The sequence below is a fragment of the Balaenoptera physalus genome, assembly GCF_965194825.1.
Source record: "Balaenoptera physalus genome assembly, chromosome: 8".
Lineage (NCBI taxonomy): Eukaryota > Metazoa > Chordata > Mammalia > Artiodactyla > Balaenopteridae > Balaenoptera > Balaenoptera physalus.
Genome location: NC_138887.1, coordinates 49644463 through 49671288, shown reverse-complemented (window position 1 = coordinate 49671288; position 26826 = coordinate 49644463). Strand labels below are relative to the sequence as shown.

The 26826-nt window shown below is 38.6% G+C and overlaps 1 protein-coding gene across 1 annotated transcript in view; it reads left to right on the top strand.

Moving 5' to 3' along the window:
* LOC309665899 (uncharacterized protein) overlaps positions 1-21717 on the top strand; it is a 561943-nt gene extending 540226 nt beyond the window's left edge. Inside the window, exons 11-12 of the mRNA XM_082472769.1 lie at positions 1646-1782; positions 18542-21717. Of these exons, the coding sequence (XP_082328895.1) occupies positions 1646-1782; positions 18542-18602 (198 nt within the window). The 3' untranslated portion in view covers positions 18603-21717. The remainder of the gene's footprint in view (positions 1-1645; positions 1783-18541) is intronic.
* Positions 21718-26826: the final 5109 nt, after the last annotated feature.

Below are 26826 nucleotides of genomic sequence, written 5' to 3'. Positions count from 1 at the left end.
AAATTAAGGGATTAGAATTAAGGCAAATGGGAAAATTATCAATATTATCAAAAAGGAAGCAGTAGCCACCTAGACACATGTTATGATTTTTTTAAATTAATAACAATAAGCCAAAATTATAGCTAGCAGCCCAGTCTTAGTAAATACAAGAAAGAAATTACCCAGGAAGTAACTATATTATCAAACAGTAAATGATATTAAGTTCTAAAATATTTTGCAGAGCTACTTAAAATAATTAAATACAATCAGAGTTATATTCACAAAACATTACAGAGGCTCTTTTAATTTAGGAAATGAATATATTTGTGATAAGCCCTTTGAAGGTAATATTTCATATAATGAATTGATTCCCTTTATTTAAATTATTTATTTAAATATGTATTTGTGAGAGAAAAAGAGTTCACTCAGTGGACTCTATTGAAAAATTTAATAAAGGAAGAAATTAAGTGGAGGGCATACCAGTGATGATTTCACACAGAAATTATCATCTCCATCTGTAGTTTACCTGAAAATTTCAATAAAGTGTTACTGATTCTTTAAAACCACAACAATAAAAAATAACAGTGAAACACCACTTTAGCTACTCTTGTGTACCATCACAATGGCAGAGTGTAGGTCAAAAATCTTAAATTTTCTTCTAGAAGATTCAATTTTATCTGTGTCTTAGGTAACTCTCAGTCTAGTATATAAGCTGTTTTAAGCAGATCAAGTCATCCTGACCTGCTATAGGGAGTGTCTCTGTTCAGGAATCACCCAGTGCTTATAAAGAGGTTCCTATTCAAGAGTATAAATATTCCATTTGATCTTTTGTTTTTCACAAAGAATTCACCATGAAAATTTTTATGCCCTTCTTATTCCCTTGCAAAAATAATTTAAAATGTTAATTGAAAGGAGAGTTCCTCATTCCCTATTTTAGAGCACTACCTCTTTTAAATCTTTCTCCTATAATTTAAACGTGTGCAATGTGTCTCTACTACAGCAATGGTGTGCCTTATTTCATTCATCTATTGCTGGTAAAGTGCTTTCATAGGCAAAATTTCATACTTCAAAATTGCTTGTCTTCTTATTGCCCTAGGTAGTTCTGTGGAAGCTTATTTTAAAATACGCTCCCAGCCTCAATTAACTGGACCAGAACATTGTAAAACAAAGCATGTTGACCATCATCCAGTTCTACAAGGAACAAGTCATTAGCCACTGTGGTCACTGACCTACAGTATACCCTGCAGGGTAATCAGGATGAAGACCTGGATGAGGCACTCTGTGCTTTGGGAAAACACGAAAAACAGGTCCTTAGGTAGGTATATCTATTTCAGGAAGATGTTTTATGGTCCCAGATTCTTGCATCTTCCCATACTTTTAAAATTACTAAAATCATGAACGGAAATATATGTTTCTCATGACTAGTAGCAACCTTCTACTGAGATATAAGCTGGATTGCACTTACTCCTTGACTAAAATCACAGGTATACTGGCCTCTCCTCCTGCCTCCTCAGAGCAGTTCCTCAGAGCTCTCTGAAAGGCTGTGTCCTGGGCCATAATCCTCAGTGAGGTCCCCAAATAAAACTGAAATTCACAGCTCTCACATTATGTGTGTGTGTGTGTGTGTGTGTGTGTGTGTGTGTGTGTGTGTGTGTTTTAATTTCAGTTGACGGTTTTGGCTACCACAAAGGGAACCAGAGCAGACTTCTGTCCTTCACCTGAACTCTACACGGATCCAAAGCCTTGGTACCAACAAGGGCCGCTTGTGTCCATCCACCTCCTTGGCAAGTCTAGGCTAATTAGGTGAGTCTTTCCTGATCTCAAATCTCCTGTCTTGGTGGATGATCCTGAGTTTTATTCAGTGGTAGTTAAAAAGGTACCTGACTTCTCAGTTGGAATATACTGAGAAAGTGCTCAGTTGAAAGACACTGGGAAGGTTTGAATTGGGTGATTAGGTAAGGAGCTGCCTTTCCTTGAATTAACTCCTTTAACAGAGTTTGTCAGAATAAAAGTGAAGATACCATAAGAGAGCCCTTAGCTCCAAAGATAAGGTACACAACTCCTCCCAGCTGGTTATGCTGGTTATGCTGGTTATGGCTTTCTCAGGCTACTGAGAAATTTTACAGGAGTGGTGAAGGCAAGTCCTCATCCTGTGTAGCAGTCCCATAGGGAAACCCACTCTTAATTTAAAAACTAACTCATGGACTAGCTACATGTAAAAGAATGAAATTAGAACACTTCCTAACACCATACACAAAAATAAACTCAAAATGGATTAAAGACCTAAATGTAAGGCCAGACACTATCAAACTCTTAGAGGAAAACATAGGCAGAACACTCTATGACATAAATCACAGCAAGATCCTTTTTGACCCACCTACTAGAGAAATGGAAATAAAAACAAAAATAAACAAATGGAACCTAATGAAACTTAAAAGCTTTTGCACAGCAAAGGAAACCATAAAGAAGACAAAAAGGCAGTCCTCACAATGGGAGAAAATATTTACAAATGAAGCAACTGACAAAGGATTAATCTCTAAAATATACAAGCAGCTCATGCAGCTCAATATCAAAAAAACAAACAACCCAATCCAAAAACGGGCAGAAGACCTAAATAGACATTTCTTCAAAGAAGATATACAGATCGCCAACAAACACATGAAAGGATGCTCAACATCGCTAATCATTAGAGAAATGCAAATCAAAACTGCAATGAGATATCATCTCACACCGGTCAGAATGGCCATCATCAAAAAATCTACAAACAATAAATGCTGGAGAGGGTGTGGAGAAAGGGGAACCTTCTTGCACTGTTGGTGGGAATGTAAATTGATGCAGCCACTGTTCTATGGAGAACAGTATGGAGTTTCCTCAAAAAACTAAAAAGAGAAGTACCATAGGACCCAGCAATCCCACTACTGGGCATATACCCTAAGAAAACCATAATTCAAAAAGCGTCATGTACCACAATGTTCACTGCAGCTCTATTTACAGTAGCCAGGACATGGAACCAACCTAAGTGTCCATCGACAGATGAATGGATAAAGAAGATGTGGCACATAGATACAATGGAATATTACTCAGCCATAAAAGGAAACGAAATTGAGTTATTTGTAGTGTGGTAGATGGACCTAGAGACTGTCATACAGAGTGAAGTAAGTCAGAAAGAGAAAAACAAATACTGTGTGCTAACACATGTATATGGAATCTAAAATAAAATGGTTTTGATGAACCTAGGGGCAGGACAGGAATAAAGACACAGGCATAGAGAATGGACTTGAGGACACGGGGAGGGGGAAGGGGAAGCTGGGACGAAGTGAGAGAGCGGCATGGACATATATACACTACCAAATGTAAAACAGATAGCTAGTGGGAAGCAGCTGCATAGCACAGGGAGATCAGCTCAGTGCTTTGTGACCATCTAGAGGGGTGGGACAGGGAGGGTGGGAAGGAGGCATAAGAGGGAGGGGATATGTGGATATAAGTATACATATAGCTGAATCACTTATACTCCAATAAAGATGTTAGAAAAAAAATAATAAAATAATAATATTAAATGAATAAATAAAAGAAAAGCTCACTCATATGGAGATGCACGTATGAGGATGAACCATCCAGTGCTCGGAGCGCCCAGGGCAGTTTCAGACTCTGGAGGGAGAAACCGCGACATGTAAAAGCACTGAGAGGACTCTAGAGTGATGCCTAGAGGAGCTGAGCCACATAGTTTTCAATAGTAGTTTTATCCTGACAAACCACCTTTCAACTGGGAAATGAAGGCTCTAAATGAGAACAAAAAGGAGCACTACATAACCTCTAACTAACACCCCAACTGGATTTATGTACATAAGGAACTTATACTTGCACATACTTACTTAATTTGGAGCTAAAGGAAACCCTCCTCTGAAATGGCCAACATGGAACTCTTTTTCATGTTCCAAAACCAGCTTTTGCATGCACAGTTAGAGAAAGCCAGCCTGATAAAGTATCTTTCCAAAATTTTGACCCAAAGGGAACAGAAGTTCTTCTAGGAGGAGCTTGTATTTCTCTCCCTGTGTCTTTGATATGTAAATATTCTACTAGGTCAGGGAACTCTTGTCTATATCATCTCCAATTCCTGAGGCTGGGGGGAAAAAAAGGGAACAGAGGCCTATTTAAACGCAAACAAATAAACTTAACTTCCAAGTGTTATAAACTAATGAGTTGTATATTGTAGTACCTGATTCATGACTAAGTTTTAAAATGAAGCTATGAGACATTAGTTGTGTCTGTCCATATGTCTGTGTGTACATGGTAGATACGACATGTCTTTACCTTTGGATGGTACTGCCAAAATTAATTTGTAAATGAGCTATATTTAACTGGCTTAAAGGAAATTAAGCACTTATATAAATTCTCAAGTATATTATAGAAACTGACCCAAATGAATTTCAGGTTCACATGATTTGGGAAATATGCAGTATTAAATTAATATTCAGTATTAAAGTTAGATTAAGCTTGTTGGTTTAATTAATACAGCTATGTCTTTAGAGTCATCAGCATTAAGTATAATACTATTGTTTAATCTAGGTTTAATAAAAGTTAAGTAAGATCTTATTATCTATGTACAAAATTTGTCAGCAAGAAAAGTAACTTGGTTTGATGAAATTTTCATAAGTAAATTAAATGTAAATGAGGTAAGAGTTTTTAGGCAAACTCCTCAAGCATAATTATGTTTTATGGTATGTCTACTTAAAAATTGTTTCTCCATATTTTTAGTAACTTGAAACTTCAGAGTTTTGCTAAATTATGGATGTTTCTTGAATATCTAGATCATTCCCAAATAAACTAAAATACTGAAACATTAATTCCTGAACATAGACTTCTTTTACAGAGAAATTAAAGATATTTGAACTATTAATAAATATGGGGACTTCCCTGGTGGTCCAGTGGTAAAGAAGCCTCCTTACAATACAGGGCATATAGGTTCTCTCCCTGGTCAGGGAGCTAAGATCCCACATGCTGTGGGACAACTAAGCCCACGCGCCACAACTACTGAGCTAGCGCGCCTCAACAAGAGAGCCCGCATACCATAAACCCATGTGCTCTGGAACCCACGCACCACAGCTACAGGAGCCCACGTGCCCTGGAGCCTGTGCGCCACAACTAGAGAGAGAAAAACCTGCACGCCACAACTACAGAGAAGCCCTGCCACAACGAAGATCCCGCATGCTGTAACTAAGACCTGACGCAGCCAAAAATAAATTAAATAAATAAATAAATAAATAAATGTTTTTAAGAATAACATAAAAATAAATAAGTAAATAAATAAGTTTGGTGCCATACTGTAATCTTTTCTATAAGGAAGCAAATGTTAAATAAATGAAAGCAAATGTTTTTAGAAATTATAAGTAGTATTTCTAAGTTTGCCATTCTACAGAATACTAATGTAAAACATAGTTCATAATTGCTTACTTCTTAATTTTCACTAGAAATTAAGGTTTTTAAAGGTTGAGGATTTGAATTAAAATATATAATTAAAACTACTAAAAATTAATAAGAAAAATATCTTTATATGCAAGGAAAAAAGAAGGTATAAGGAAAGTACATGCATTTTACCAAGGGAAAAGAGAATAATTTTGTCCTAAAGAGAGGTTAAAAGAGAGAGAGAAAAGGAAAGCATAGGACAAAATTTGAAGGCAAAAAGAAGTTATAGGAGGTTTATGGAAAAGGAACTCTGAGGAAAGAGTTTTGCACATGCTCAGGACTAAGATTTGAACAAGTTTAATTGATAAATAAATTTTAATATTATAGGTAAAATGGTGCAAAATCAAAATTTGGTTTTCTCTCTATTAAGAGGACAAAGTTTTCTTGCAATACTGATCTGCTTTTGATAACAGATTGTAAGGTGTCTTTACCTTTTAAGCAATCTGTTATAACCATCTATATTTGCTTTTTGAAATCTTTTATTGTCACTTTGATTTAGTGAATAAGTATTGTTTCAGAATATCCTATGGTCCTGTTTGACGAAGTGTTTTAAAACCTTTTGATGTCTTCAACAAATTTCCCCAAATCAAATTCTAAATGAGGTTCTTTTGACCTCTAGCTAACTTTGGGATGCATCAGAGGGCCCCTGAAACATCTCAAAGAGAGATATTAAACTAATTAGTCTTATTTGGTATGTTAAATTACACAGGAAGCATTGTCAAATGAGCAGTGATAAACGTTTTTAGAGTATATTGTATGGGTAAATATCATTATTATTGATGTTCTAGAAATTACATGAAATTTCTAAAATATGAATATGTACTGGTGTAAAGTTATCGGTCATAATTCTAGTTATTATTTTAATATTGAATGTCATGAAAGTAACCCAAATTTCTTTGACAATTGCATTCTACACAGATCTTTAACCATGCCATTTTAAGTGTTGTGATTATGGAGTTATTATCTTACTCTAATGCTTTTGCAAAAAATGCTTCATCTTCAAGAAAGGACTTTTTGACAAGTACAGGTTTCTGATAACTTTCAGATCATATCACTGACCTAGGTAAGAAATTAAAGAATTCGAACAAGAAACTTTATTGCTTCATAAAGCTGTTAACAAGAGATCGAGATCAACAAGTACAACTTTTTGTCTGGAACATTACTAGCTGTTAATCTTTGTTTTCCACATATAAGGAAACCTTTCCTGTTAAGATAACTATGACTTACAGCAATTTGTTAAATTATGCCTTTGTAAGCAGAATTGAAACATTTATGTTTTCTCTCTACATAATCCCTCCAGAATTTGGAAACTCTTAGTGAGTTTTCTTATTTTCATAGGAATATAGCTGTTTGCATTAGTTTAATAGGAATATGAATCCTTATAACAAGACATAATTGGAAACATTTATTATATTACCAAGGCTTTGATTGGAATGTCAAATTTGAGAGAGACACATGTAGACTTAGATATAACCAGACAGCCTTAAAGAACTAGGGTAACTTTATGGAGCCAATAAAGGCCCTTGGGGAGCAACCCAGTAACCTTGCTTATAGGGTTCCCAGCAGACTTACCAGGTGAATAAGGAAGGGCACTTTCTGTAAGCTTCAGGAAGCTCAAGATATTTTGGACCTGGAGAAGAGAAGAGTTCACCGAAATTTGTAGGTATTACAGGCAAATCTTATAGCAAGTCCTTGGCATGGCTTTCCTCGTCTTGAGAGGTCTTTTTAGAAATCAATCTGAATTCATTGATGAGCTCTAATAGTTTTCTGGTAGCGTCTTTAGGATTTTCTATGTATGGTATCATGTCATCTGTAAACAGTGACAATTTTACTTTTTCTTTTCCAATTTGGAAAAGTTTGAGAAGGATAAGTGTTAACTCTTGTCTAAATGTTTCATAGAATTTACCCGTGGAGCTATCTGCTCCTGGACTTTTGTTTCTAGGGAGTTGTTTTTTTGTTTTTTTTTCCTGATTCAATTGCATTACTAGTAATAGGTCTCTTCATATTTTCTTTCTTGCTGGTTCAGTCTTGGGAGATTGCACATTTCTAAGAATTTGTCCATTTCTTTAAGGTTGGCCATTTTATTCACATACAGTTGTTCATAGTAGTCTCTAATGATCTTTTGTATTTCTGTGATGTTGGTTGTACTTTCTCCTTTTTCATTTCTGATTTTATTGATTTGGGGCCTCTCTCTTTTTTCTTGATCAGTCTGGCTAAAGGTTTATCAATTTTGTTTCTCTTTTCAGAGATCCTTTGACCTTTATCCTTCTTAGTCACTTATAACAGAAGTAAAACTGTCACTGTTTGCAGATGACATGTTACTATACATAGAAAATCTTGAAGACGCCACCAAAAAAACTACAACTCATCCATGAATTTGATAAATTTGTAGGATACAAAATTAATATAAAGAAATCTGTTTCACTTATATACACTAACAATGAACTATCAGAAGGAGAAATTAAGGAAACAGTCCCATTTACCATCACATCAAAAAGGATAAAATATCTAGGAATAAACCTACCTAAGCTAGTAAAAGACATGTACTTGGAAAACAATAAGACACAAATGAAAGAAATTGAAGACAACACAAACAGATGGAAAGATATATTGTGATCATGGATTGGAAAAATTAATATTGCTAAAATGACCATACTATCCAAGGCAAACTATAGATTCAGTGCAATCCCTATCAAAATACCAAGGGCATTTTTCACAGAACTAGAACAAATAATTTTAAAATTTATACAGAAACACAAAAGACGCCAATAGGCAAAACAATCTCAAGAAAGAAGAACAGAGCTGGAGGAATCACACTCCCTGACTTCAGACTATACTACAAAGCTACAGTCATCAAAACAGTATGGTACTGGCACAAAAACAGACACATAGATCAATGGAACAGGATAGAGAGGCCAGAAATAAACCCATGCACTTACAGTCAATTAATCTATGACAAAGGAGGCAAAAATATATAATGGAGAAAAGATTGTCTCTTCAGTAAGTGGTGCTGGGAAAACTGGACAGCTGTATGTAAAAGAATTAAATTAGAACATTTTCTCACACCATATACAAAAATAAAACAGATTAAATATCTAAATGTAAGACTGAAAACCACAAACTCCTAGAGGAAAACAAAGGCAGAACACTCTTTGACATAAATCGCAGCACTATTTTTTGGATCCATCTCCTAAGGCAAAGGGAAAAAAGCAAAAATAAACAAACAGGACCTAATTAAACTTTAAAAGCTTTTGCCCAACAAAGGAGACCATCGACAAAACGAAAAGACAACCTACTGAATGGGAGAAAATATTTGCAAATGATATAACCGATAAGGGGTTAATATCCAAAATACATAAACAGTTTATACAACTCAACATAAAAAAAAACCCAATTTAAAAATGGGCAGAAGACCTGAATAGACATTTTTCCAAAGAGGACATTCAGATGGCCTACAGGCACATGAAAAGATCCTCAACACTGTTGAGGATGCATCAATGCAAATTAAAATCACAGTGAGATATCACCTCACATCTGTCAGAATGGCTATCTTCAAAAAGAATATAAATAACAAATGTTGGCAAGGGTGTGGAGAAAAGGAAACCCTCATATACCGTTAATGGGAATGTAAGTTGGTGTAGCCGATACGGAAAACAATATGGAGGCTTCTCAAAAAACTAAAAATAGAACTACCATATGATCTAGGAATTCCACTCCTGGGTATATATCTGAGGAAAACAAAAACACTAATTTGAAATGATCCATGCACCCCAGTGTTGATAGCAGCATTATTTACAATTGTCAAGATATGGAAACAACCTGAGTGTCCATCAGCAGGTGAATGGATAAAGAAGTAATATATATGTATACAATGGAATACTACTCAGCCATTTGCAACAACGTGGATGGATTTGGAGGGTATTATGCTACGTGAAATAAGTCAGACATAGGAAGACAAATAGTGTATGATATCACTTATATGTGGAATCTAAAAAATAAAATAAACTAGTGAATATAACAAAAAGAAACAAACTCACAGATATAGGAAACAAACTGGGGGTTACCAGTAGGGGGAGGGGCAAGATAGGGGTAGAGGATTAAGACATACAAACTATTATATATAAAATAAGCCGCAAGGATATATTCTACAGCACAGGAAATAGCCAATATTTTATAATAACTATAAATGGACTATAAGCTTTAAAATTTTTGAATCACTATGTTATACACTTGTATCTTATATACTATTGTATTGGGTTGGCCAAAATGTTCATTCGGGTTTTTCCGTACCATCTTACAGAAAAACCCAAATGAACTTTTTCGCCAACCCAATATCTCAGCTGTACTTCAGTGTTTTAAAAAGAGAATTTTTCTTGTCAGGAAAATTTTTTAAATGGGGTAACTTTCAGAAATCCCCTCCCAAGGATGGGATATGGTTACTAGTGGAATCAATCATGTAACTTTTGTCCCTACCCTCTCACCTCTGAAGAGGCAGAAAAAATGAGTTTGAATTGATATTTACTGGTGAAGATTTAACCAATCATGCCTCTATAATGAAGCCTCCATAAAAATGCAAAAGAATGGGTTCACAGATCTTCTGGAATGCTGAACACATGGAAGGTACTGGGCAGGTGGTTTGCCTGGACAGGCCACGGGGGCTCCATGTGCTGTTAAAGAGAATCGGAACCAGACAGTAAGTTAAAGCAGTAAAATAGATTTTATTCAAAAAACTATTGCATATGTCTTTGTCAATCCCAGTCTCCCAATTTATCATACTACTATATATAAAATAGTTAACTAATAAGGACCCATTCTATAGCACAGGAAACTCTACTCAATACTATGTAATGACCTATATGGGAAAAGAATTTTAAAAAGAGTGGATATATGTATACGTATAACTGATTCACTTTGCTGTACAGCAGAAACTAACACAATATTGTAAATCAACTATACTCCAATAAAAATTAATTTTAAATAAATAAATAACAAAAAGTTAAAAAAAAAACAAACTATTTCAGTAGGAAAAGAGAGATTCCAGTACAGAGCTGGAATTAATTCCAAATAATATAACCAGAACAAGTGTAGATTTATAACCAAGGAGCAAGTTTGGGGACGGGGCATTGGTAGATGGAAAATTACTAAGAGGAGACATCAAGTCTGGGGGAGTCTGGCTGAAATGACTTAACAGGACTCTTGCTGAGGGCAAGCCAGGCTGATCAGATATCACCTGGGGGGATGGCGGGGATGAGAAGTTTAATGGGATATTAAGGGTAGAGAATTCTTGCTAAACTGATTTAGCTGGATTCTTGCTAAAACTGGATTCTCTAAGGAAGTACAGGGATGGGCCTTGATGGAGAGAGAGTTTAGGGGAGCCTGACTAAAGTTTGGCCAGGTAAAGAGCCTTTTAAACCCCCTTCCCCTGTACTTTACCCTGTGCATCTCTTGCATCAGGATCTTCTTCTGTAGCCTTTGAAATATCTTTTGTAAAAATAGGCAATGGTAAGTAAAGTGTTTCCCCGAGTTCTGTGGCCAGCCCATTCTAGGAAATAATTGAACCTGAGGAGCGGGTCATGGAAATCTCTGTGTTATAGCCAGTCAGAAGGTCAGAAGCCCGGGTGACAACCTGGCCTTGTGTTTGTCATCTGACATGGGGTTAAGGAACAGTCCTGTGGGACTGAAGCCATAATCTATGGGATCTGATGCTAACTCCAGGTAGATAGTGTCAGAATTTGAGTTAAATTGTAAGACACCAGCTGGTGTCTGGAGAATCAGAGCATTGCTTGGTATGGGAGAAAAGTCCACGCACATTTGGTGAACAGAAGGGTCAGAAGTGAAGTATTGCATAGAGGCGAGATACAGGGATGTTTTTTCCCTATGGAGCAGTTAACTTCAGGAACAATGTAATCAGGACTTTTTAGCAATGATAGAAACCCAACTTAAACTAGCTTACTTAAAATAGAAATTTGTCAGCTCAAATAATTCAGAGGGACTTGTATTTCTGTTACCAGGCATGCCTTAATCCAGGTTCAGACAATATTATCAAGTTCTCTTCTCTTGGTTCTGCTTCTCTTTGGATGTTGGCATTGTCTTCTCCATGTTGCAGAGATAATGGTTAATGGTGATCCCAGATTTATACCTTTCCACATTGTGCATCCATACAAAAGATAAACTTGCCCCACAAATTTTCATTGGGATGGCTGTACTCGCAACTCCAAAGCATGACCAAGGGAATTGCCCAAGTCTCAAGCACACACCTACCACTGTTGGCAGAAAAAATAAAACCAACTACTGAAGGAGGGGAAAGGAAGAAAACCTTGCTAGTCAGCCAAAAATGTTGGTATGAAAGGGACCAGAAAGCAAATTATAATCATCATAAAACTCACTGAAACGGCTGTGAATTTAGGAGTGTATGTAATAGACCTGTAATATTAGAAAGGCATAATTGGGCAGGGGTGAGATGCTAAAAGTATTACAGGGTCTGGTCTGCTGGGGAGAATTAAGTCAAAACAAAATCAACTGGACCAAGTATATAATTAGGTAGGCTGCAGGATAACCCTATGATCTGGACTCAAAAGTCAGCAGAGCCTCCAAGGGCCTGAAGCTTTCCTAGAAATTTAAGAAGTGTAATCCCCCCACCTCCGGGTTTTTCATATGTTTACATCTTTATCTAGAAGTCCAACGGGTTTGTGAGATGTCTGGAGCTTCATGGGTTCTCTAGAGAGCTTCAGTAGAGTTGATGACATTTGGAAGACCCCTGAAATTCCCTGGATGCTGGCCAACTTAGAAATGTAGACTAGGTATCTTCAATGCATGTTAACTGTGTACTAGAACAATGTTTCTCAAAGTGTGGACCTCAACCAACAGCAGCAGCAACATCTGGGTACTTAATAGAACTGGAGATTCTTAGGCCCTGCCCCATGACTCCTAAAGCAGACACTCTGGGATGAGTCCCAGCATCTGTGTTTTAACAAACCCTCCAAGTAATTCTGATGCAACTGAAGTTTGAGAACCACTGATCCAGAGCAAAATGGAAATGAAGTTCACTAGCCAGACTCTTGAAACACCTTTTATGATGGTTCACATTACTGATCTGTCAGAAGATAATGGAGTTGCTTTTCAGAATAACTCCCAGAAGAGCTTTGGATAACTCCCAACTAAGTTCATGAAGAACTATCATGGCTTTAGTGTAGATTATACTGTTAGCTGGTCCTTTATTCCATAAATAAATAGACTCTATAATTATATGGAAACAAAATGTTTTGGTGGATTTTTTTCTTTTTCATCTATTCTGTATAAATAGGCTGTTGTTATTATCCAAATTAATAGTTGTAATACATTCTGATTTATATAATGCAATGTAAAATTGCCATAATTACATTTCGTGAAAAACACAGCTTGTATGGCAATGCTAAGATGATCAATATACTGTGACATCCTGCATAACACAAATATAGGAATGCACCCAAAAGTTAGATCTTGGAAAGTGTTAATCACAGTTTTAGATAATACAATGTACATTAAACAATACAATTGTGATTACATAGTATTAACAGTAAATAACTTGAAAGTCAATTATACCCTTGCTCTGATATAGAAGTGAAGGAAAAACACAGAGATGTTTAAGATGCAGGTGAGTAAACATTGAGAAGCTACAGTTGGTGGTCTCTAACAGTTAACATTTATAGAACACTTATAGGCGCCAGACATTATGCTAGGAGCTTGGACAAACACTAACTCATTGGTGCCTAAAAACTTTCCTATGCAGTAGGTTGCTTTTACTAACTCATTCCACTTCACAGAAGAGGAAACAAGGCTTAGAAAAGTTAAATACAGTTTGCCTAAAGTTAGACAACTGGTAAATGAGAACTCATGGCTCAAACCCAGTGCTTCAGTATTTTGAAGCAGGTGTTCCTAAGTACCAAAATATGACAGTAAAACAACTCAGAAGAAAGGAGTAATCTTCATGACCTTGGATTAGATAATGATTTCTTAAATATGACACCAAAAGCACAACAACCAAAAAAAAAAAAAAAACTAAATAAACTGGACTTTATAGAAATTAAAAATGTGCTTCAAAGAACATCATCAAGAAAGTGAAAAAGCAACCCACTGAATGGGAGAAAATATTTTAAAATCATACATCTGATAAGGGACTTGTATCTTCCAAAGAAGATGTGCAAATGGCCAACAAACACATGAAAGATGTCCCATATCATTAGTCATCTGAGAAATCAAAGTCACAATGAAATACCTCTTCATATATACTAGAATGTCTAAAATCAAAAAGACAGAAAACAAGGGTTGGCAAGATGTAGAGAATTGGAATCCTCATATCCTACACTATTGGTGAGAATTTAAGATGGGGTAGTCACTTTGACAAATAGTCTGGCAGTTCCTCAAATGATTAAACAGAAAGTTATCAAATAACCTAGCAATTCCACACTTAGGTATATACCTAAGAGAAATAAAACATATATCCACACAAAAACGTATACACAAATGTTCGTAACAGCATTATTCACAATAGCCAGAAGGTAGAAACACCCGAATGTCTATCAACGGATGAGTGGATTTAAAACTGTAGTATACCCACACAATGGAGTATTATTCAGATATATATCTTCATAAAAAGGAATCAAGTTCTGATTCCTACTACGACATGGAAGAACTTTGTAAACATTATGCTAAGTGCAAGAAGCCAGTCACACAAAAACACATATTATGTAGTTCCATTTATATGTAATGTTCAGAACAGGCAAATTTATAGAGATAGATCAGTGGTTGCTTAGGGCTGGAGTGCTAGGGGACAGGGTTTGTGTGGTGATGGTTGAAGGGTACAGTATTTCTCCTGGGAGTGAGAAAATGTTCTAAAATGGATTCTAGTGATGGTTGCACAAGTTTGTGAATACATGTTTTTTAAATTGAATTATACACTTTAGATGGGTGAATTGAATGGGTATATCTCAATAATGCTGTTACTGAAAAAAAAAGAGTGAGAGTAGCGAATGATTAGAGTCCTTGGAAGGGTGATGGTTTAGGATAGCTGGTGGAGTAAATATGGTAGGAATTGGCCAACTATTTCTGTCAAGTGGTGAGAAACTGATTAAAACCGGGTTGCGACCACGTGCAGGAGTATCAAGCCTGCAAGAACAGACATCTTCAGCTCAGAGTCTGGAGTGAACAGGCTGAAGGACTTGCACACAGGGGCTGAAGGTCAGGGTGCAGACCTTGGTCACCATATGGTCTTCCTGGGGTTCTTTCTTATCTGACCATTCCTTCATGGTCTTCTTTCTTTCGCCATCCTTCTTCCATTGTCCATCCTTCAAATGTCTGTTCCTCAGGTGCTCCACGTGCCAACCCTCTACTCTTCTTGCTCCACATGCTGTCTCTTGGTGAGTGCACACTCTCTCATGTTTCAACTGCCATGTATATTCTGCTGAGCCCAAAAGACATGTTCACAGCTCAGACCTTGCTTGACCATCAACCCCAGTTATTCAACTGCCCACTTGACATTTCTACCTGATTGTCCCACACATGTCCCAAATTCAGCTCCAACATCACTCCTTCTCCATCTGGCGTATCATCCTCTACTCCCTATCTTGGAAAATGGAAAGAAAGCCTTTGCTAGTCAGTTCAGTTTTGCATACAGTAGACTAGTGCTTTCCTAGGGCCCAATGAAATGAGAAGGTTTATAAATGTAAACAGAACAGGGAAGTGAAAGAGTCTCTTAAAAACTACCCCCTTGATCAAGTCACACCTTTGATTGACAACTTTCAATTATTCTTTAGAGTGCAAAGATGAAAACCCAAATTCTACATGCTGTTACTCATAATTCAACTTTCTCTGTAAATTTAATTAAAAAGAGTATGTATTGAACATATGAGAAATTGTGATATAGATATAGACCTTGACCTCAAGTGATTATGGTCTAGCAAAGGAGGCTCACGAGTGAACAAGAAATTTCCAAACAGTGTGATAATGTAAATGAAGATTAAGCAAAAGACGCTATGCCGGCACGTAGGGCATCTTACCCAGTAATTTGGGGATAGGAAGGTGGAATGTGTTGGAAATGGCTTTCCTGAGGCCAGAAGAGTTCCTGAAACAAATAGGATGAGTAGAAGTGTAGTGGAGAGAAGAGTATCCCAGGTGTGAACTTGGCCTACCTGTGGATCCATAAGTAGTGGATCAGTAGGTTGGGTTCAGAGAGATGAGGATTGGAGAGGGAATCTGGTGAATGTAGACAGAGAGATTCGAGTAAGGTAGGAGCCACATTAAATGGGAAGTGAAGAAGTGGACACAAAAAAAGGGGTAGAACATTTTCCCCATAAACTTGGCTGTCAAGAGGGAGAGAAAGATAAGGCAAGAGGCTGAAGGGGGTGTATGCTGGCGGGAGTGTTTAGAGTTGTTGTGTGTGTGTGTGTTTCCAAGATAAGAGAGATGTGAGCAAGTTTAAACAGTGAAGGGAAGAAGCCAGAGCCAGGACAAGTTGGAAAGAAATGCTGTGGAGCAAGATGTCTAATGTGGGAAAGACTGAGAAGTTGAACAAGGTGAAGGTGATAGCCTCATTCTGTGGGATTAGAAGGAAGAAGCAAAGATGGGTGTGGAGGAGAGGTTGACAGGAATTTGATGGGTTTCATTTTCAAAGTCAATGACAGGGCAAATAGGAGGGTAGATGGTTTGCAGAGTATAAAGAATGTTCGAAATAGCCGTAATGACTGTAGAAGGATGGAGTAAACAGCAGATGGACTGGTATTTTCCATGAATTTGGGACCAGCTCAACTAGGGGTAAATAAGAAAACTGCAAAGATAGGAGACTGGGATTTGAGCATGGAACCTGCTATTCTGTGGTTTCAGAAGCAGATGGATCCCAGGTGATGATAAGATCAGAACCTAGCCATGGGACTGAGTGGCTAATTGGGAAAATGACGTGAAGGTCATTTGAGGCAAGGGAGGCAATGAACTGAGAAGCCAGTGAGTTGAATGGAGCATCCAAGTATACGCTAAATTCCCCTAGTCAATGGCAAGTCTTATGGAGAAGAAGACCGTGACAGAAGGGCTAAAGTCTTCAGGGAAGGATGGGGAGGAAGTACAGCTATAAACGTGATGGTCAAGTGAGGAGGCTGCCACAACTGGATGGTGTGACCCTTAAAGATGCAGAATTTCTTCAAAAGAATGGAAGATTGACCTGGAACCTATCTCCCTGCTTCCATTGTCTATTCCTCATACAGCAGTTGGGTTCATTTTTTTAAATGAATTTCTTATCTATGTTATTCTCTTCAAAACCCTCCCATGGCTTCCCACTTCCCCCTGAGTAACGCCAATATTTACACCCTGGCCTTCACTATCTGGCCTGCCTACCTTTCTCTTTGGCTTCATCTCTTTCCATTTGACTACTTGCTCCAGCCACACCGGATTCTTCGTGTCCCCAGCATGACCAAACTTGTCCCCAACTCTGGGCCTTTGCACTTGCTTTTTCCTATGCCTGGAAAGCTCTTCCCCCAGGGGCCTCCCTCATCTCCTTCTGATCTCTGCTTAACTGTCACCTTCCTCATCTCCTCCTGTGCCCTTTCCTATAGGAAGTCCCTATTCTCCACCTCTGCTTCATTTCCTACATTGCATTTATCACCATCTAACTTTACATATGTTTGCTTTTTTTCCCCTAGCATCCGTCTCCCAAGAATGGAAGCTACCTGAAGGCAGATAGCTTTATTTGTTTGTTGTGGGGATTAATCGAATTATTTGGCCACTGCTCACTGCTATATTCTATAGGAGGCATAGGTAAATTTTTTTTTGCATGAAGGCAGTAGCAGTAGCAGTAGCAGTAGCAGTAGCAGTAGCAGTGGGTTGTGAGAAAGACCTTGACCCTAACCATGTGGAGTTTGTGAGGAGCTGCAGGGAAAGGTAGGGAGGGAAGTGTGGGTGCATGTTGAGGAGTTGTTGCCAGGCGATGACATTCCAGTGGGCACTCTGGGAAGTGTTGGTGGAGCAGTGGGCATAGGTCATGGGTAAGAAGCCCAGAGCAGTCTGGGGACACAAAGACAGCAAGTGTGGGTGATTGGAGGAACTTACCTTTCAGGAAGTCTCCAAAGACAATGGCAGGGATGGGAGGTGTGATGACATTTGCTGGCTTTAAATTTTCCAAAAAACTTAGAGCCGACATCGCTTGGATTGTACTTCTGGGTTGATGATACTTCTGAAGGAATCCACATGAGAGACAATAGCAGTCACTGGGGTGTGGGAGGAGCACAAGATTTGTTGGAAGGAGTTGCCCATCCTGTGGACGAATGTGCTGCTAAGTGCTCCGTGGCAGGCAGGGCACGGGTGGATCGTTAGATCCCGGTTACTACCAGGGCACTTTACCCAGAGGTCTCCACACAGCAGCAGCCCTGAGGGTGAGAGGCTGGCCCTGAAATAACGTGAGGTCCTCTCAGACTTCGTGTTTACTGTCCTCACCTCATGTGCTCTGCCAGCATTTTCTTGCCTCCGTACCTATGCTCGCACTGTTCCCCCGTCTGGAGTGCCCTTCCCCTCCCCTAGAACTATTCCGATATTAGGCATTCTTTCAGATCCAGCTGTATCCTCGACAAAGGTTTCCTTTACAACCCCAGCTTGGAGGGATGGCTCCTTGCCTTGAACTCCTATCGCAGTTATTGACTGTAGAATTCATTTAGCCATTAATCACCTCCTGCCTTCTTCAATGACTGCACTGAACTCTTACTTTTACCTTCTGGGTTGTATAACTTTTGTGTGTGATGGTGCCTTGCTGTCTCTCTAGCTTCCCTGTAGGCTTCATGAAGGCAGGGGCAGGCTTGGTTGTCTTTGGAGCTTCCACACTACCTGACATAGACCCTTACCCAGAGAAGGTATTCAAATCATATATATTGATATAGTTTAATGTATTAATCATTAATATTCCATGCCGACACCCAGATGATAGTTCTGTTTACCTTCTAATGATTATTTAACATAATGAGAGTACTGTAATATTTATCTTTACCATAAACATGTTGTATACTTTCCCTTTTCTATTCACAGATTCTTCTAAGCACCGATACTGTTGGGCTCCCTGTTGAATAATTCGATCTTAATTTTTCAGCAGAGGCCAGAGAGGTTGGTGGATTAAAGAACAGCTTCTGGAATCAGATGTCTGGGTTTAGATACAAGCTCTGCCACTTCCTAGAAGGGTGAGTCTGAGTAAGTTATGTAACTCTTCCACACCTCTGTTTCTTCATCTGCAAAATGGGGATTATAGTAACATGCTTCTCATTGATTTGTTGTGGGGATTAACTGAATTATACCATGTGACATTCTTTGGGTGCATGATAAAGCCCTCAGTGCTTGCTAGCTGCTATTTCTGGGTGACTAGAAATTTCCAGATCTAAAGTATGAGGTTCTCACAACTCTTTTCACTCTAATCACTGAAGAACAGAGGGCAGGCAGTGAGGCTATGGCGGTCTGCTGTCTGCATCAGGAGAGCAGGCTGCAGGCTAAACTCTACCACTTAATTTATGTGCTATTTTAGGCAAGACACTCAACTCTTTGGGGTGCTGTAAAGATCAGAGGGTAAACATCTGTGAAAGTACTTTGTAAACAGCATTCTTGCTTTACCCAAAGCAAGGAACTGTGGTTGAGAACAGAAAACAAATTTCATTGGTTTTGAAAATCTTACCCTTAGAAAATTCACTTCAGGAAAAGAGTAACTCTTTGTCTCACTTTGATTGGATTATCTGATCATCTTATGTGGCCTTTTTTTTTTTTTTTTTTTAACTCCTAGTGCTGTGGGAAGTCTTTCTGAGCCCAGGATATGCTTCCTTTTCTCATTTGTAAATCTGGTTGGTCTACTAAACAAACAACCGCAGTCAGACACATGTTGTGGTTTAAAATCTGTTGCTGGGCTTTGACAAAGGAGCTCTGTAGGGACTGATAATACCATTAGGATGGTAACGGGCTGGGGGAGTGGGAACAACCAAACCAGACACACACCCCTCCCCACAGGGTTCCTGAAGAAATGTGTCGGATAGGTTAAGAGTAAAGTCTCTGGTGGGAGTGGCCTGGGTTCGAACCCCAGCTTTACCACTTATTTTCTGGGCAGCCTTGCAAATTACTTCACCTCTGAGTGCCGCTGATTCCACATCTATAAAATGAGAATAGCTATAGTACGTACTTTATAGGGTTACCGGGGGATTAAATGAGTTGATACACATAAAGCGCTTATATGCAGCATAGAGAGTGCTAAATAAGTATTTACTATTAATATATGCATAGAGTCAACGCTAGCAAAGCCATGTCGTTAGGTACTAGATAAGCCTTCCCAAATGCCAGCGCACCCCTGGGAAGCTGTGCTGGGATGGATGGAGGACTCATTTTGTCTAGGCTAGAGGTTTAGAAGTAATATAGGCCTAATAGGTTTCTCATCCTGTTTCCCCTTTTCTATAAGGCTACAGCCAAAGCTAGGAAAGGTGGATTCAGAACACACCAATCAGACAGAAAAAAATACAAAGAATGAGTCCCAGTGCTGGTTGGGCCTGGGTCTTCCTAGTGTTAGAGGAGTCATGCCCATAGAATTTGCCCCCTGGTGTATTTTGCCCAGGGAATACAGCAGAGGGATGGGGAGACAAGGGCAGACAGGAGGAGAAGGGAAGAGGGAGGGAGAGGGGAAGGAAAAGGAAAAGGGGAATGAGAGAAGTGGTTTAGAGAGACTAGGCCTCTCTCTGGAGTGGGAGACAAACCCTGGTCCCATCTTTTCTCTTCCACCTCTTAGAAAGAAATGTGGTAGCCGGAGAAAGATGGCTGGACCTTCTGATAAGTTTAACTTGCCATCTCAAATTTGAAGTGTCCTCATGAGTTACGTGAAGGGAAAAGAATCCAAAGAATGAAAGGTCAATGAGAATCAGATGGACTGGGGCCTCTCTCAAGGAATAGCAGGCAGATCTCTCACTCCTCACCTTTCTCATAAAAGAAAATGTGTTCCTAGAGCCCAAAGGAGGGGACCTCAACTGCATGGCACCAGGTGGGAAAGTCAATTACATTGTAATCCGATCAGCATTTCTCAAGCTTTGCCGTGCATCAGATGCCCTGGTGATCTTGTTAAAATACAAGGGTAGGCCTGCGATTCTGCATTTCTAACAAGCTTCCAGGCGATGCCATTGCTGCTGGCTAAGGACCTCATTTAGAGCAGCAAGAGTCTTCTAGACAAATGGTGACCAAGAGTTGTGTGATGCCCAGGAACTCCTGCTACGTTACTACCCTCTAGATAATGTGGTCCATCTGAGTACACTTGGGCTAGGCCAACCTGGTTCTTGGAAGTGGGGTGACAAGAAATGTCCTAGTCCTTGCTTCTGACCCCAAACTTTGTGTGAGTGAAGCAGGGGCAAGGAGGACAAAGGTGCTTATCTTGGTCAGTCAGTTCTGTGAGGGATTTTTCTAATCCGTTCACAGCAAGCATTGTTTGAAATAAACCTAATGTGAATATTAGAAACATTTCATGAACTGTTGGCTTATGCCTTAAATTGGGGGATGGGGAACAATGTCATTCATTATCTTCAGATAATGACAGATGATAACTCCAAATGGCATTTTTAAAACCTCTTCCTTATGACTCCTCAAATCTTATTAGTCCTTCCATTTAGCTGTCATTAATTACACAACTTCGATATACCAGTGCTTTATATACATTTTCATTTAGATTTTCCCAAACAGTATAGAGATCATCACCTCCATTTTACAGAAGAAGGAATTAAGGCTCAGAGAGGTTAAGCCATTTGCCCAAGGTTACCCAGCTATGAAAACACAGAGGCCAGCTAGGAACCCAGGTGAATCTAATTTCACTTCTTCTCTCTTTCTACTCCCTCCATGCTGTCCCATACTTAGCAAAATGATTATTTTAAAACTTAGAAAAATTATTTATTATTTAAAAACAAATTCAAATCTCACATTTATTTGATATCAACTGACTCCCTTGCCATGGATTTACGACAAAGCTAATGAAGCTTAAGTTTCAAAGATTCCTCATTTATAAAAATGCCTTCCAAAGGCTCTCTGATTTTTATGCATAATTTTGTATTCTTTGTTCTTAAAAAGAGCTCCCCAAATCTGAAAACTCTGGGCTTCGCAAAATCTGGATCTGCTTCTGTTGCTGTCAGATATGTAAATCCTCTTTTCCAACATTCCCAGTAAGGAGTAGTTTAGCCTGTGCTTGAATATCTCCAATTAAGAGGAGCTCACCACCCCACAGGGACTTTCATCACAGATAGTTCTAATTCTTCAGAAGTTCTTTTTATACTGTGCCGAAATCTACCTCCTGACAACACACACTTATTGATTGTAGTTCAGCCCTCTGAAACCACATAAAGTAAACCTAATCCCTCTCCGTCTAATGCGTCTGAAAGTATCTGAAGGCTGTTACAGGACCTTTTCCCAAATCATCCTCAGTGCTTACAACTGTTCCTCAGTTCTTCCATCCTGGCCCACCTTCTCGTCCAGTTGTTGATGTCCTTTCTTAAAGAGCATTCCATGTTTGGCTTGACTGACAGAGAGCAAAGCAACCCGCTTGCTCTATTTATTTGTTGAGGACGTTGCATTTATCTCTGTGGGAAATGATCATTGCTATTATATTTGGCTCACTGTTGCAGCTTGCCCAATTGTGTTGTGCTCATATTTTGCTTCCTGCCCCAGATGTCAGTGTCCGGAGAGATGCTTCCTATTCTTCATGTGGTGATGTCATTCACATCACATGATCTGTCAGGGGGTGGATTTGGCAGAACTTAGCAAGAAGGCTTCCTGGCACATTGCAGACAAGTGCTACAGAAAGATAGCACACCTACAGCTGTCCTTGCATATAATACCACCATGTCTCTACCCCTTGGCAGGTGTTACCTGCTCCATGATCACACTCTTAATCTAAGTTTTCTCAAGCCACTTATCATGCTTGGGAAAAAATCTTTATAGGAAGAGCTCATTGAACAGCATAATTATGATGTTTTTCTTTCTCATCACGTTTGCTGTTTATATTCTTTTCTACATGAATTCCTCTCAACCCTTTTGCTTTGTTCTTTCCCCTCCCCCCCCCCCCCCCAGTATTCCCTTTGTCCTGTCTAGAAGCTCATCATCTTCTCTGGTGACGTAGGGATAGAGAAGCACCCCAAGCCCATGCATCTTCCATGCTGAGGGAGCACAGCCCCTTTGGAGGGAAGCCAGACAGTGTGTTCCCTGCAGGTTTCAGCTTTGCTACCCTCTTCGCCCCACCTCTCCCCAGACTCATCTTCCACATCATCTTATATCTACCAAAGAGTCCCTCACGTCTCCCTTATGCCCTTTCCTTTTGTTGGGCAAACTCCTCATTCAATCTTTTAGGTAGAGAAGTTAGTAAACTTTGGAGTTCAGATTCTTTTGGAGGTAAGTTGGAGGCTTTCTTCCCCATTAAATTTTAATTAAATTGCTTTCTGTCAGTTTCACAGCAAATTGCTGTAAGAAATTAAATACAGATTCTGAGACCCAAAAGGGCCACTGATGACCCCAGAAGCTATTATTTGCTCATGGAAAGCACCTTTCACTCCTTAGGTTGTTCACTACATGTTAGAACTAGGAGCCTAGCAAAATGAAGACTTAATTTTCATGAAAGATAATAAAAGCACTGTGAACCAGAGAGGAAACAAATCCAAATTAATTATTAAATACCTACCATGTAGATTACCTCATGTAACCTTCCTAAAATCCTATATGGTAGGAATTATTATGGAGATTTTACATAAAGATGAGGAAACTCAGAGCGGTTAAGTATCTTGCCTGGGAGCTAAGATGGGAACACTTGTTTGCCAGGTTCCAAAGCACACAGTGCTCATCCTACTTGACCTCACTCACTCTAGAATGGCTATCAGCCAAGCTGCATGAACTCCATTATTGATCTTCTTCATCAATTTGCATTATTATACCTCCACAAGAATCTGGGTAAGCAGGAAGAGTGGTGGCTTGACCAACAAGAAAGCAGCCCTGAACAATTTAAAACATGTGCTGGATTCCACATCCCTCCCCTCTTCTTTATACCATATCTTTATTTTTTTATTGAAGTATAGTTGATGTATAATATTACATAAATTACAGGTGTACAACATAGAGATTCACAATTTTAAAGTTTATATACCATTTATAGTTATAAAATATTTGCTATATTCCCCTTGTACAGTATATTCTTTTTTTTTTTTTTTTAATCTTTATTGGAGTATAATTGCTTTACAATGGTGTGTTAGTTTCTGCTTTATAACAAAGTGAATCAGTTATACATATACATATGTCCCCATATCTCTTCCCTCTTGCATCTCCCTCCCTCCCACCCTCCCTATCCCACCCCTCTAGGTGGTCACAAAGCACCAAGCTTATCTCCCTGTGCTATGCGGCTGCTTCCCACTAGCTACCTATTTTACATTTGGTAGTGTATATATGTCCATGCCACTCTCTCACTTTGTCCCAGTTTACCCTTCCCCCTCCCCATATCCTCAAGTCCATTCTCTAGTAGGTCTGCATCTTTATTCCCATCTGGCCCCTAGGTTCTTCATGACTTTTTTTTGTTTTTGTTTTTTAATTCCATATATATGTGTTAGCATATGGTATTTGTTTTTCTCTTTCTGACTTACTTCACTCTGTATGACAGTCTCTAGGTCCATCCACCTCACTACAAACAACTCAGTTTCGTTCCTTTTTATGGCCGAGTAATATTCCATTGTATATATGTGACAATGTATTCTTATAGCTTGTTTTATGCCTAATAGTTTGCACCTTTTATCCCCCTACCCCTATCTCGCCCCTCCCCCTTCCCTCTCCCCACTGGTATAGTTTATTTTGTATATCTGTGAGCCTGTTTCTTTTTGTTACTTTCACTAGTTTGTTTTATCTTTTAGATTCAACACGTAAGTGATATCATACAGTATTTGTCTTTCTCTGTCTGACTTATTTCACTTACCATAATGCCTTCCAAGTCCATCCATATTGCTGCAGGATGGCAAAATTTCACTATGTTTTATGGCTGAGCAGTATTCCACTTCTTCTTTATCCATACATCTGTTGATGGACACTTAGATTGCTTCTATATCTTGGCAATTGTAAATAATGCTGCTGTGAACATCTTTTTGAATTAATTTTTTTTTTTTTCGGATATATACCCAGGAGTAGAATTGCTGGGTTATATGGTAGCTCTATTTTTGGTTTTTTTGAGAAGCCTCCATACTGTTTTCCACAGTGGCTGCACCAATTTACATTCACACCAACAGTGTACGAAGGTTTCCTTTTCTCCACATCCTTGCCAACAGTTGTTATTTGTGTTCTTTTTGATGACAGCCATTCTAACAGATGTGAGGTGATATCTCATTGTGGTTTTTTTTTTTTTTTTTTAATAAGTTTATTTATTTTTGGCTGCATTGGGTCTTCGTTGCTGCTGCGCGGGCTTTGTCTAGCTGCGGCGAGCGGGGGCTACTCTTTGTTGCGGTGCGCGGGCTTCTCATTGAGGTGGCTTCTCTTGCTGCAGAGCATGGGCCCTAGGTGCGCGGGCTTCAGTAGTTGTGGCATGCAGGCTCAGTAGTTGTGGCTCGCGGGCTCTAGGGCGCAGGCTAAGTAGTTGTGGCACACGGGCTTAGTTGCTCTGAAGCATGTGGGGTCTTCCCGGACCAGGGCTCGAACCCGTGTCCCCTGCATTGGCAGGCGGATTCTTAACCACTGTGCCACCAGGGAAGCCCTCATTGTGGTTTTAATATGCATTTCCCTGATGATTAACCATGTTGAGCATTTTTTCATGTACCTGTTGGCCATCTACATTTCCTCTTTGGAAAAATGTCTATTCAGGTCTTCTGCCCATTTTTTAATCGGTTTGTTTTTTTGATATTGAGTTGTGTGTGCTGTTTATATATGTTGGATATTAAACCTTTATCAGTCATATAATTTGCAAATATTTTCTCCCATTCAGTAGGTTGTCTTTTCATGTTGTTGGTGGTTTCCTTTGCTGTGCAAAAGCTTTTAAGTTTATTTAGGTCTTATTTGTTTATTTTTGCTTTTATTTCCTTTACTTTAGGAGATGGATTAAAAAAATAGTGCTGCGATTTATGTCAAAGAGTGTTCTGCCTTTGTCTTCTTCTAGGAGTTTTACAGTGTCTGGTCTTACATTTACGTCTTTAATCCATTTTGAGTTTATATTCGTACATGGTGTTAGAGAATGTTCTACTTTCATTCTTTCACATTAGCTGTCCTGTTTTCCCAGCACCACTTATTGAAGAGACTGTCTTTTCTCCCGTGCATATTCTTGCCTACTTTGTCATAGATTAATTGACCATATGTGCATAGGTTTATTTCTGGGCTCTCTATCCTGTTCCATTGATCTATGTGTCTGTTCTTGTGCCAGCACCATACTGTTTTGATGACTGTAGCTTTGTAGTATGGTCTGAAGTCAGGGAGTGTGATTCCTCCAGCTCTGTTCTTCCTTCTCAAGATTATTTTGGCTATTGATGTCTTTTGTGTTTCCATACAAATTTTAAAATTATTTGTTCTAGTTCTGTGAAAAATGCCCTTGGTATTTTGATAGGGATTGCACTGAATCTATAGAGTGCCTTGGGTAGTATGGCCGTTTTAACAATATTAAGTCTTCCAATCCAAGAACTTGGTTTATACCATATCTTTAAACTTTGAATTCACTCTTAGATAAAATGGCCATTTGTTCTCCTGAGCCCTGTTTGGCTAATGTACTTAGACTCAGGATTTGGTGTTATCACAAAACAGAGTAGCCTCAGTATATAATTGCTCTGATATTAGAAAGAAGGACTGAAACTAAAACCTAAAAACTAAAATCTTCGGCATTGAGAGAAATTCTTAGATATCTGGTTTTGAGTCGATTCATTTAGTTATCTTAAGAGTGTTAGTATGAGTGTTTTAAATGTCCAAGGGAGCCTTTTGGACAGTTTGGAACAATAAATTTATAGATTTTTGGAATTTTAATTAACATTGAATTAATTAAACTCACAATTTTTTTTTCTCATGGCTTCATATCCAGTTTTCAAATCTTCTTGGTCAATTTTTAACTCTAGAAGTATTTGAATAAAATAAGAAAATTACTTTTACCTGATATTTGATTCATGCTCTATTAATCTCAAAATAAACATATGAAATTTTTCTAAAAATCTCATATAGGAAATTAATTTAAATTCTTTAAATATTTCAAACCATATTCTTAAATTTAATATAATTAATTTTTCCAAACATTTAAAATGCCTGAAATGACAAATTACAGACCTAATATGCAAGTGACATTTACAAAATAGCTATTAGTTTTTGGAGTTAGGAAGAGCTTTGCTTTCTCTGAGAAATTGGCATTTTTCAACTTTCTGATAATGAGAAGTATAGAGC